The 12,021-nt window shown below is 39.0% G+C and overlaps 1 protein-coding gene across 2 annotated transcripts in view; it reads left to right on the top strand.

Moving 5' to 3' along the window:
* The window catches only part of MDN1 (midasin AAA ATPase 1), a 160,134-nt gene that overhangs the window by 42,251 nt on the left and 105,862 nt on the right, over window positions 1–12,021 (top strand). For both annotated transcript variants that reach the window (XM_034991407.1, XM_034991408.1), the window contains exons 16-20: window positions 339–550; window positions 6,981–7,084; window positions 9,022–9,166; window positions 9,879–9,975; window positions 11,547–11,660. In XM_034991407.1, coding sequence (XP_034847298.1) covers window positions 339–550; window positions 6,981–7,084; window positions 9,022–9,166; window positions 9,879–9,975; window positions 11,547–11,660 — 672 coding nt within the window. The remainder of the gene's footprint in view (window positions 1–338; window positions 551–6,980; window positions 7,085–9,021; window positions 9,167–9,878; window positions 9,976–11,546; window positions 11,661–12,021) is intronic.

Below are 12,021 nucleotides of genomic sequence, written 5' to 3'. Positions count from 1 at the left end.
CCTGGATGGCTCAGTTGGTTTAGTGGCCAACTCTTGATTTTGGCTCAGGTCATGATCTTAGGGTCCTGGGCTTGAGCCCCATGTTGGGCTCCTTGTTCAGCGGGGAGTCTGCTTGAGGATTTCTCTCCCTCTCCCTCTCCCCCTGCTCTCTCGCTCTCTCTCTTAAATAAATAGATCTTTAAAAAAAATAAAACTTTAACAGATTTTTCAAAAAGTATTTTGGTATTATTCCTGATTTGAATAAATGAAATCTTAGACTTGTTCCTATATTCTAATACATGATTTCTAATTTCTATTAGCTTCAGAAGTTTGTGAATTACATTTACCTTTTGTTTCAGTTACAAACCGGTGGATCATAAGCTTATTTGGCTGCCCTTACGGGAGGCATTTGAAGAACTCTTTGCCCAGACATTTTCCAAAAAGCAAAACTTTACATTCTTGGGGCACATTCAGACCTGTTACAGGCAGAAACGGTGGCATGATCTCCTCAGACTAATGCAGCATGTTCACAAGTCGGCTGTCAACAAGGATGGAAAAGAAAGTGAAACTGGTAAGAATAGGACCTATACTACTAGTGGGAGGCCATGAGGCTGGGGCTTGATTAGCAGAATTGAAACCAGTGACCAAAGGGTTAGCATGACTAATAAGCACAGCTGCAGACTAATAAATGAGGCTGCAGTGTTTTCCCTTAAACATCCCTGACTCTGCTCTCCTGCAAGGCAGATTTGAGGCTTATTAGCCCATCACCTTGTTTGGCTGCCTCTCTCTTTTTTTTTAATATTTTATTTTTAAATAATCTACACCCCAAGTGGGGCTTGGACCTACAATCCCGAGATCAAGAGTCACGTGCTCTACAGACAGCCAGCCAGGTGCCCCTTGGCTGCCTCCTGAGTAAACCCCTTTCCTTGCTACGTACTCAGTTGGCTTTGCTGTGTCAGGCACATGAACTTGGGTTTAGTTACCAATTTGGTGAGCCAGCCAGGATCTTTTTGCCAGTGGTTCATGAGCCGCCAGCTGATAACGAGAATTTGGTGACAAATTCAAGCAGCTGCTTAGGCTCCTTGTCCTAGGAATTGTCCCTGAGGCCCCACCCTTACTGGGTGCTGCCAGCCCTCCATGCTTAATTTAGCTGTTGTGGCAAGGAAATGGTTTTTGGTTTGGACAGATCTGTCTTGGTGAGCTTATTTCTTCCTCCCATTTGGCTTGGCTCTCTTAGCCTCCTTGCTTGATTAGGAAAAGGTTGACTAGGAAGCCATTTGGTTCAGTTGGTGAAGCCCCGACTTTTAGGGAGGAACCAGTGCTCACATAGGCATTCGGGGCTTCATTTGGTTTGTTGCTGCAGCTTTTGTTGGGATTTCTAATTGGAAAATGGGAAATGACAATTTGATTCCTGAACGCAGCCCTTTGGGCTATATTCTTCAAAATTGGGCAGTGTTTAGTTACGAACTTATGAAAGAAAAAAGGATGATTTTTTTTTTGCAACACTGCTTGGCCATAATGTTCATTAGACTCCGGATAACAATGATCAGTTAATGAATCCATAAATTATAATACCATCTCTCAATTGGATTTGTTCTGTAATATTTTGTTTGCATCTTGTCTGTGTATTCGTATATGTGTTCATGTATGTTGTAAATAAGAGATATTTTCTCCACCTCTGGATAGTATTGCTAAAATTAGTTTGTAAAAGAGCACTGTTTAAGTTAGTTTGAAGGCAAGTACTTATGAGAGTTGGGCATTCTAAAACTCAGAAACTAACCCAAGCTTTTCAGGTTCACATGATCTGAAAAAATATTCGGTAAAGTTAATTTTAGGTTGTTGGTTTAATTAAAATAGATATGTCTTTAGAATTATCAGTATTACTCTTATTCTGCCTGGATTTACTTAAGTCAAATAAGTTGATAATAACTTTTTAAAAATATATATATATAGCTTGGGCGAATGACTTTGTCTTTTAAAGTTTTTATGGGTAATCTAAATATCATTGTTCAGAACAAACAAATGTAAATAAGGTAAAAAGGTTTACAGGTAAACTTTTCAGTAGCTTTCAAAATCTTTGATAACCTAAAACTTTAAGGTTTTACTAAGTTAAATGATGTCACTAAATAGCTAGATCGTTTCTAAATAAGATAAAACATTACTAAACATAGGTTTATCTGATTTTGGCCTCTTATTACAGAGAAACTAAAGATATTTGGGTTTGTTAGTAAACATGTTTTGTGCCATGCTGAGATAAGGCATATATTTCTAAAAATTCTTTAATGTCATAAATTCACCAATCTAAAGAATGCCAGTACAACAAACAGTTCACAAGTAGTTACTACTTAGTTTTTACTAGAAATTTAAGGTTTCTAAGAGTTAAAAGTTCTAATACATAGAATTACTGAAAATGATAAAGGAAACAACTCTGTATGCAGGGAAAATGAGACTGGTTATTTAAAGAGGGAAAATTGAAGACAAAATGTGAATGTAAAAAGGAAAGCTGTAGAAGGTTTGTGACAAGGGAATCTGGAAAGGAATTTTGTGCATGGTAGGCACTAAGATTATGGATATTAGTATGTAAAGTTTATTAGGGAGTGATCAACACCTGGGGAAGAGAAGAGAGTAAGACAGCAAGATTAGGCAGAAATTGAGCAGTGATACAGTATCAAAAGAAGCCTTAGCTGATTCTCTGAGGAGTTACAAATTTGGATTATCCTTCAGAACCATCCTAAATTTGGGCAAAATTGGGGCTGGACTTTCATAATAGTCATTGGATGTGACCACCTGGGAAGAGGGCATGTCCTTGGCAAGACAGCTGTCTTCAGTCGAGGCAGTCCCTGATGGCATCTCAGAGTTGAGGACTGTTGGCAGTGCCCCTATAGCCGAGAGCCCTTCATTTCTGATGGAGATTCTGGTCAGCACATCACTGCCACGCACCACAAGAAATAAGATCCACGCTGTGCCCTGGATGTCCTCATCCCGATAAGTATATATCAACATGGGAGATGACAGGGAGGAAAAAGGAAGGGACTTGATGAATTTTTAAAGAATTCATCTTGTTGGAATGAGTAAGTGTTAATATCGGAAGTATACTGGCATAAAATTGGAGTTAGGTTTTCATATTAAAATAGTAGTTTCCTTAGATTATTGATCTAATAAGAAATTGTAAACAAAGGTTTTTCTTTATCTTAAATGTGACCTGCTTAGAAAAACAAAATTTCTATGTTTTGTCTCTATTAGGTCCTTGATTACTTAAGAAAGTTGAATCTTCTCAATATTGAAAGTCCTCTAAGTGTTGCTAACAACTCTGTAACCCTCTGTATTTGCCTTTAAAATCTCTGTTGCTGCCTTGGCTAGATAGGTAATTAGGTTTTGTAATGATCTGTAATCCTGTTTTGGCATATGCTTCAAAACTTTCTGATACTTCTGACAAACTTCCCAAAGTTCAACTTCTGAATAAAGTCTTTTTTACTAATTAGGCTTATTTTGTATGTTACTACATGGGAAGCATTGTCAAATAAGTGATGATAAACCTTCCTAGGTTATAAGATTTTAATATATCCTAGTACAGTGTCATCACTTGTAATTCTAATTATTAAAATGTTGTGTGCCCCACTAATAACCAGATTTCCCTGTCAGCTGCATTATAATGAACTCTGATCAGATCTTTAACCATGGCCATTTTTTAGTCTTTTGTCATTTATAGTTACTGTTTTACTCTAATGATCTTGCAAATATGTTTCAGCTTCAAGGCAATTCATGGAAAGGACTTTGACAAATAGTTTTTTTGATGCCTTTAAGATCATAAAACTGAACTAGGTAAAAATTGCTGGAACTAATGAAAAAGCTGGATTCAAGTAGAATAACATGGGAATAAAAGAATTGAGAAAAATGATTATTTTTTTATGACTTTTGTTTGACATATTGTTGGCTCTCTATGCTCTTCTGGATTTAAGGAAACTTTTTCTCTTAAGCTATGACTCACAGAAATTTAATACAATATTCCTTTGTAAACAAATATGAAACATTTATTTTTTTCTCCAGAATTCAGAAAGTCTCAGTGAAAGTTCTTATATTTTCATAGCAATTACAGTTATTAGCAAAAGTTCTCTAAGAATCTGTTCTCCTTGTAACAGGCACCACTGGAAACATTGGTTATATTACCAAGGCTTTGACTGGAATGTCATATTTGAGGGTGAAATGCATAGACTCAAATGTAACCAGATGGCTTTAAGGAAGTGGGTTGAGTTTTTGGAGCTGATAAAGCCCCTTGGAAATATCAGCTTGATACCTTGCTTACAGATACCTTGCTTACCTAGCAGCCTTACCAGGCCTAACTTTGAGAGCCCACCTGCAGGACTGCCTCCTGAGCTAAGACAACTGTTTAACAGAACTGACCTATTCTCAAGACTAAGACTAGTTTATGAAATATGGAGCAAACTTCTTACCTAAGGTCCAGAACAATTAAACTCAGGCTAAGAAGAAACAATGTTGAATTGTGATGTTTTTCTAAGAAAAATGTTCTTGTCAAAAGGAGAAAATGTTAATTTATACCCATACATAATGGCTTCACTATACTGAAGCCCTTTCCTGGTACATGCTCATGGGGCTAGTTGGAAGGAAAGGGAACTTTTGACCCTAGAGAAAGAAAGACAAAAATACCTAAGAGCCAGGATCACCCAAACCTTGGATGGTGGCACACCTTGGGCACCGATTTCATCCACCATCTTTGGAACAAAAATTTGCTAACTATTCTTGTGAGCCCTGACAGATTTTTTTTTTTTTTTTTTAGGTTTTATTTTTAGAGAGGGAGCAAGTGAGCATGGGGGGAGGGGCAGAAGGAGAGAGAGTCTTAAGCAGACTCCGTGCTGAGTGCAGAGCCCAACCTGGGGCTCGATCTCATGACCCTGACTGAGATCATGACCTGAGCTGAAACCAAGAGTTGGCCGCTTAACCGACTGTGCCACCCATGTGCCCCACCCCGAGAGACCTTAAGGTATTTTTCAGGAGACAGACTAACAGATGAGTGTGATTACTTGAGGTTACTGATTTGCTATATACTTTACAGCAGGTTGAATCCACAAGCAGTAAAGACTCGACACCAGGTGATGGTGTTTGTACATGCTTGAAATGTCACTGTAAGAACAGCTGTGTCTCTAATAGAGGAAAAGAACAGTGGCCAGATTTCCTGCTTTTTACCTGCACAGGATCTATATATGGACATGCAGAAAAACAGACCAGAGAGGTGTACCCAGGTAGTGGCCACTGAAGCTGATTGAACCCACCTGGTCATAGTAGGAGGTGCTGTGTCAGCACTCCAGGATCCACCTGCTATAATATGAGTATTCTTCTCCACAATTAAATATTTCCTGCATTCACCTTCTTACTAGTGTCATTGGTGTCACAAGCCAACCCCTACAGTGAACTAATGCCATTTGGCTTTGAAGAAAAGCCAGTTTATATCGAAGACTTAGATCAGGCATCTGGCTTTTACAGGAATGAGGAGATTCAATAGAATCCAGTCAGTTGTGTTTGAGACTACTTCCAGTACCAGCGACAAATTCAGCAAATGTCTAGAACTTCCGAGCATCGCTGTGAAAGAACTAACTGGTGATAATGCAGTTGTCAGCCACAGCAGAAAAATGAGATGGAGTGACAAGAAAGAGTGTTAGGTATACAACTCTTTCCCAAATTGTAAAGCTCCTTATTTTTGATGAAGTGTATTAGCTGCATGGAAATAAAGGACTTCAGCTGCTTTTAGTAGCTTGTCTAGTTGCTGTATATGTCAGCTTTCCGATGTTGCTCCAAACAACCAAAGAAGAAACTACTGTTTTGGTCAAGCAGAAGGTACATGTTAAGCCAAGTACCAGGGAATATTTCCAAGAAGGCACGAAGTTGTTTTATTCCTCAAACCCCAAAACTGCACCCTGTTTCAGGCGGAAGTAACTAGAGCTGTTGTCATCCCAATTCCCTCAAAAATGAATCATGATCAAAGACATTCGGGGAGGTGGGGCTCCTGGGTGGCTCAGTCGGTTAAGCACTTGCCTTTGGTTCAGGTCATGGTCCTGTGGTCCTGGGATCGAGCCCCATGTTGGGCTCCCTGCTCAGCGGGGAGTCTGTTTCTCCCTCTGTCACTCCTCCTGCTTGTGTTCTTACTCTTGCTCTTTCTCAAATAAATAAAATCTAAAAAAAAAAAAAAGACAGTGGGGATTGAAACTGGTAACCGAGGGGTTAATGGGACCAATAATAAGCGCAGCTGCAGACTAAAACCACAGATACAACATTTTACCCAGACCTGTTTTCGCTTGCCTGTAAATATGACTCTCTTTCTTCGGGAAGGGCGGATTTGAGGCTTGCTTGTCCAGAGTCTCCTCATTCAGCTGCCTTTTGAATAAATCCTTGCTGCACACTTGGTGTCTCCACGATTGGCTTTGCTGTGCATCAGGCAGACAAACTTGGATTCCCTTAAAGAATTAGGAGAAGAGTGTGGGGAAGAATGAAGCCATATAAATTGGAGCTTTCTAGACTTAGGGCAAAGATGACTAATTCTGAAATATTGCTGCTCTTGTGATTCTAGGCATGATTTCCATAAAAACATGGTTGGTATATTGATGTACAGGTACCACTTACTGGTCAATAAGTCACATTTCCTTAGAAAATAAGTTATTTCCAAAAAGCTGGATTCTACAGCCAAAGGGCTTTTGGTAGCTTAGTTATCTTCTCTGTGCTTCCTCATCCATAAAATGGGGAAAAGGATACCTACTTCAAACGGCTGTTGTGAGGGGTGAAAGAATTAGCTAATGTACATATGCATATAAATGAACTGATTACTATAGTGGCTGGCACATAACATTATATAAGTATTTGGATTTATTTTTTTATACATCTAAGATGTTTGATTTTTATGTGAGTTTTGTTTTGTTTTGTTTGTTTGTGTTTAAGTTCTGTGTATTACAACCTAAAATGTATGTTAAATTCTTGTCTTTATTCTTTTCTAGGGTTACTCCTAAAAGAGAAATGGGAAGCATTTGGTCTTAGACTCAACCATGCTCAACAACAGATGAAAATGACTGAAAATGCTCTATTGTTTGCATTTGTAGAGGTATTTTGGTTCAGTTATTTAGGTTAAAGGAATGTTGATTTGATGCAAAATGCAAGTTTAGGCAGGCTACTATTTTGTATTCTCTTTATGTTGATATTTTTAGTGCTTTGTGTTTAAGACTTAATAAACACTAATGAAATAATACTTCGGGGGGAAGATTTCTGAAAAATGTCCTTTATGGAAATTATAAGGCCTTGATTTATTTTTAAAGTTGTAGTTGAGGACAGTTAGTGAACTCTGTTTCATGGTAAGGGATTGGGGGGATAGATTTGGATCTATTCACTTGAGGCCTCACTTTCTTTCTTTCTTTCTTTTTTTTTTTTTTAAAGATTTTATTTATTTATTTGACAGAGAGATAGCAAGAGCAGGAACACAAGCAGGGGGAGTGGGAGAGGGAGAAGCAGGCTTCCTGCTGAGCAGGGAGCCTGATGTGGGGCTCGATCCCAGGAGCCTGATGTGGGGCTCGATTCCAGGACCCTGGGATCATGACCTGAGCTGAAGGCAGACACTTAATGACTGAGCCACCCAGGCACCCCAAGGCCTCACTTTCTATTCCAGCAAATGGGTAGCTCTACTGTTTTCTGTCCTCTCACTCTGTGGAAAGAACCAACTTAATTAAATTTTCATGACTTAAGCTTTTTAAATTCTTCTTTTAAAAAATTGTTTCTGTGACATACTTTAGACTACACCCTAAAAGGAGGTAGGACTCTTGTTTGAGGTGGTGTTTTGGTGAGCGAGAAGGTCACTGGATCTTGTCCATCGGTGTGAGAAATTTGGTCATCAGTGCTTAATCTTAATAGGATTATTTTTAAAATAACCAATTAGGATGTCAAGTGCTCTCAAAATAGGGCTTATACCTATTTCATGACTTGACATTATGCTGGAATTCAATACATTTGTTCTGTTTTATTTTATTTTATTTTATTTTATTTTAAAGATTTTATTTATTTATTTGACAGAGACAGAGAGAGCAGGAACACAAGCAGGGGGAGTGGGAGAGGGAGAAGCAGGCTTCCTGCCGAGCCAGGAGCCCGATGTGGGACTCGATCCTAGGACCCTGGGATCATGACCTGAGCCGAAGGCAGTTGCTTAACCAACTGAGCCACCCAGGCGCCCCTGTTCTGTTTTATTTTCAATTAAGTTTATAGAAGATTCTGATAGGATCATCATGAAAACAAAAGTATAAACCATTTAATAATAAAACAATTTAGTTTTTGATGTGTCAACTGAGTGGATTTTAAGATTTTTCAGTGCTCTTGGAAATAGAACTTGAAGAGATAAATCAGTGAAGAGGAGGAAAGATTTAGTTTGATTTTCTCCAGCAAATGTGAAAGGCTATGTATTTAAACATTGCACTCTATTGATTTAGTCATTTATCTCATCTTTGCATATTCATCACCTATTTATTTTGGATGCTTTTAATAACCATTTGGGTACTTATAAACATCTAGATACATTATAAGTTATTAGTTACCTGACCATCTGTCTACTGAGATGATTTAGTTTGTTGCCCTCTGTTAGGCTCAAAGATATTCTCTTGACCCTTCTGGACATTTAAAAATGTTTACTTGGGGACGCCTGGGTGGCTCAGTTGGTTAAGCGACTGCCTTCAGCTCGGGTCATGATCCTGGAGACCCTGGATCGAGTCCCGCATCGGGCTCCCTGCTCGGCAGGGAGTCTGCTTCTCCCTCTGACCCTCCCCCCTCTCATGTGCTTGCTCTCTCTCAAATAAATAAATAAAATCTTTAAAAAAAAAAATGTTTACTTGGCCTTAGCTCTTACAACTAGCTGGCAGGCATTTGGCATTGAGGGTGAAAGCTCTTTAAGCACAAGGTTTGTCCTCACTTCTTGTTTCTAAACCTGCTTACATAACTGCTCTTGGTGAGTGTATCTTTATCTGCAATGGATTTTTAACAGTTTACTTTCTCTTCTTTTAGGGTACACTATCTCAGGCCGTAAAGAAGGGAGAGTGGATCTTGTTGGATGAGATTAATCTGGCTGCTCCAGAAACATTAGAATGTCTCAGTGGTTTACTTGAAGGCTCCTCTGGCTCCCTGGTGTTGCTGGATCGAGGAGACACAGGTAGCACTTGATCCCATTGAGGTTTGATTTGGTGCCAGGCCTTTTGGCCTCTTTATTTATTTATTTTTTAGATTTTTTATTTATTTATTTGACAGAGAGACAGCGAGAGAGGGAACACAAGCAGGGGGAGTGGGACAGGGAGAAGCAGGCTTCCCGCTGAGCAGGGAGCCTGATGCGGGGCTCGATCCCAGGACCCTGGGATCATGATCTGAGCCGAAGGCAGACGCTTAATGACTGAGCCACCCAGGCGCCCCCTTTTGGCCTCTTTAGAGTAAGATTCTTTTGGTTAGGTGGATTACATAGTCCTCCAAGTGTTCATTCCATAGTACTAATATTCTGCCAAGTTAGGTGGCATTGGGAGTGCAAAGAGTAAGAATTTAAGTTACTTGGGTAGTAGACAGTAGACAGGCACACTGAGTGACAAAATATATGCTGGTGAATAGGTGATAAAATATAAATAATAATGAATAGCTATACCTTAAAAGGTAGTGGAAGGGCAGCATAAGATTAAGTTGGTACATAAGTCTAGAAATTGGTTTCAGTGGGGTTTCAGAAAAAGCAAGGATGGTTTGAGCAGCCAGCACCAAACCCCCTGAGTCTGAGGCAGGGTTTCCTGGCCTGAGGTTCTGTGGAGTTAGATAGTCTTCCCCTGGGCACCTGTGGCTGATCACTTGATGTTACCAGTTGAGAATTTATAATTTTCTCTTAACAGAACCACTGGTTCGTCATCCTGACTTCCGTTTATTTGCCTGTATGAACCCAGCAACAGATGTGGGCAAAAGAAATCTCCCACCAGGAATAAGAAACAGGTGAAGGGACACGGCCTGAATCCTGGAGATTTTTTTTTTTCTTTAAAGTTCTCTTTATTTTATTTATTTATTTATTTATTTAAAGATTTTATTTATTTATTTGAGACAGAGAGAATGAGAGAGAGAGAGCACATGAGAGGGGGGAGGGTCAGAGGGAGAAGCAGACTCCCTGCCGAGCAGGGAGCCCGATGCGGGACTCGATCCAGGGACTCCAGGATCATGACCTGAGCCGAAGGCAGTCGTTTAACCAACTGAGCCACCCAGGCGCCCCTAAAGTTCTCTTTATTGATTGATAATATTAACATAACCAAACCTCATAACCATGCTTGAAATTTCTTGATCTCTGATAAGAGGAATCCTTCCTTGTTTGTCATATTCCTCTACCTTCTCTAGGTGGTAGGAATACAGAGGACTCCAGAACACTGGAGAATTTTTTCCTTTGGGTTGTTTGTATGATACTTAGTGGCTCACAAATATTGTAGAACATAAAATTTTTTCCTCCTTCAAATAACCTTATAGCTATCAGAAAAACCTTCACATACTGATAAAACAGTAGAACATATAACAGTATAAGTGCATTTTAGGAACTGAATCCTCTTGGATGAGGCCAGTGATTTGTAAAAGGCCTTTTAATTTTCAGTGTTCATTAAACACTGACATCAACAAGGTATTTTGTTGGTATTTTATGTATGTAGCATTTGGAAAAAATAAATGATCTTATTTTTGTTGGTGACCTTTTGTTGAATTTTGAATTTTAAAATAGTGCTAAAATTTTATTAGATTCCTCCCTCCCATTAGAAGAATAATAAAACCTTCTTAGGAAAATTTTATAAACTATAAGCATTGTATTTTCCTTTGCTCCAGTGATTTTATTTTTGATGATGAGGGTGCTTTTTGTTGTTGCATGTATTTTTCTATCACATGCCGTTATAGTAACACCTCTGAAAATAAGGATAAAGGTCTTATCTTCTTCTATTTCATTATGGTCAGTTTGTATCTAGATGAAAGGCTTTCATATTTTATAAGCAGTTAAAATGAGTTTACATAACTTCTTGTGTTTTGTATTTTTTTTAAATTTTTTTTTTTTTAAGATTTTATTTATTTATTTGACAGAAACACAGCGAGAGAGGGAACACAAGCAGGGGGAGTGGGTAAGGGAGAAGCAGGCTTCCTGCGGAGCAGGGAGCCCAATGCAGGGCTTGATCCCAGGACCCTGGGATCATGATCTGAGCCTAAGGCAGGCACTTAACGACTGAGCCACCCAGGCGCCCCTGTATTTTTTTTTTTTTTTTGAAGATTTTATTTATTTGAGAGCATGCATGTGAGGTTGGGGGGGCGGTGAGAGAAAACCCAGGGTAGGGGCAGAGGGAGAGGGAAAAGCCGGCTCCCCGCTGAGTAGGGAGCTTAAGGAGGGGTTCAACCCCAGGACCCTGGGATCATGGCCTGAGCCTAAGGCAGATGCTTAACTGACTGAGCCACTCAGGCGCCCCTTGTGTTTTGTATTTTTTTGTCAGAATAGCTGTATTAACTTCCTAAAAAGTTGTTATTATTTAATAATCATTTTCTTACAGGTTCACAGAACTTTATGTAGAAGAATTGGAAAGTAAAGAAGATTTACAAATTCTTATTGTGGATTATCTGAAAGGACTGAGTGTGAATAAGACCACAGTTCAAGGAATCATCAAGTAGGTTCTCTTTGGTTTCTCTTTATAAACTCTTCACCTGAACATAAAAATGTGTGCCTCATGCACATATATTACTTCTTTTTTTGCTTCTGACTAGAGAAGGATTATCAGTAAGGTTTCTATTTTAAAGTTGGAACCTTATGAATTCCCATGGATTTTCCTAATGAAGCTACATTGAAAGCTTAAGAATTATCACCGATGAGAATATGTAAACAATTAGATAATGCTCTCCTAATTACTTTTGTATTCATAGCCAGGAGTTTGCATCCCTGGAATGTAAATGGCTTGTATTTTGATATGTCTTGATGAAATCTTACTTTTTGCAATTTGCATGCTAGTTATGTGGGATGCAGGGAGGAAA

Source organism: Mirounga leonina, unplaced genomic scaffold (genome assembly GCF_011800145.1).
Source record: "Mirounga leonina isolate KUSES-001 unplaced genomic scaffold, KU_Mleo_1.0 Mir_53, whole genome shotgun sequence".
NCBI lineage: Eukaryota > Metazoa > Chordata > Mammalia > Carnivora > Phocidae > Mirounga > Mirounga leonina.
The sequence above is the reverse complement of the archived record's forward strand: the minus strand, read 5'-3'. Positions and strand labels throughout refer to the sequence as shown.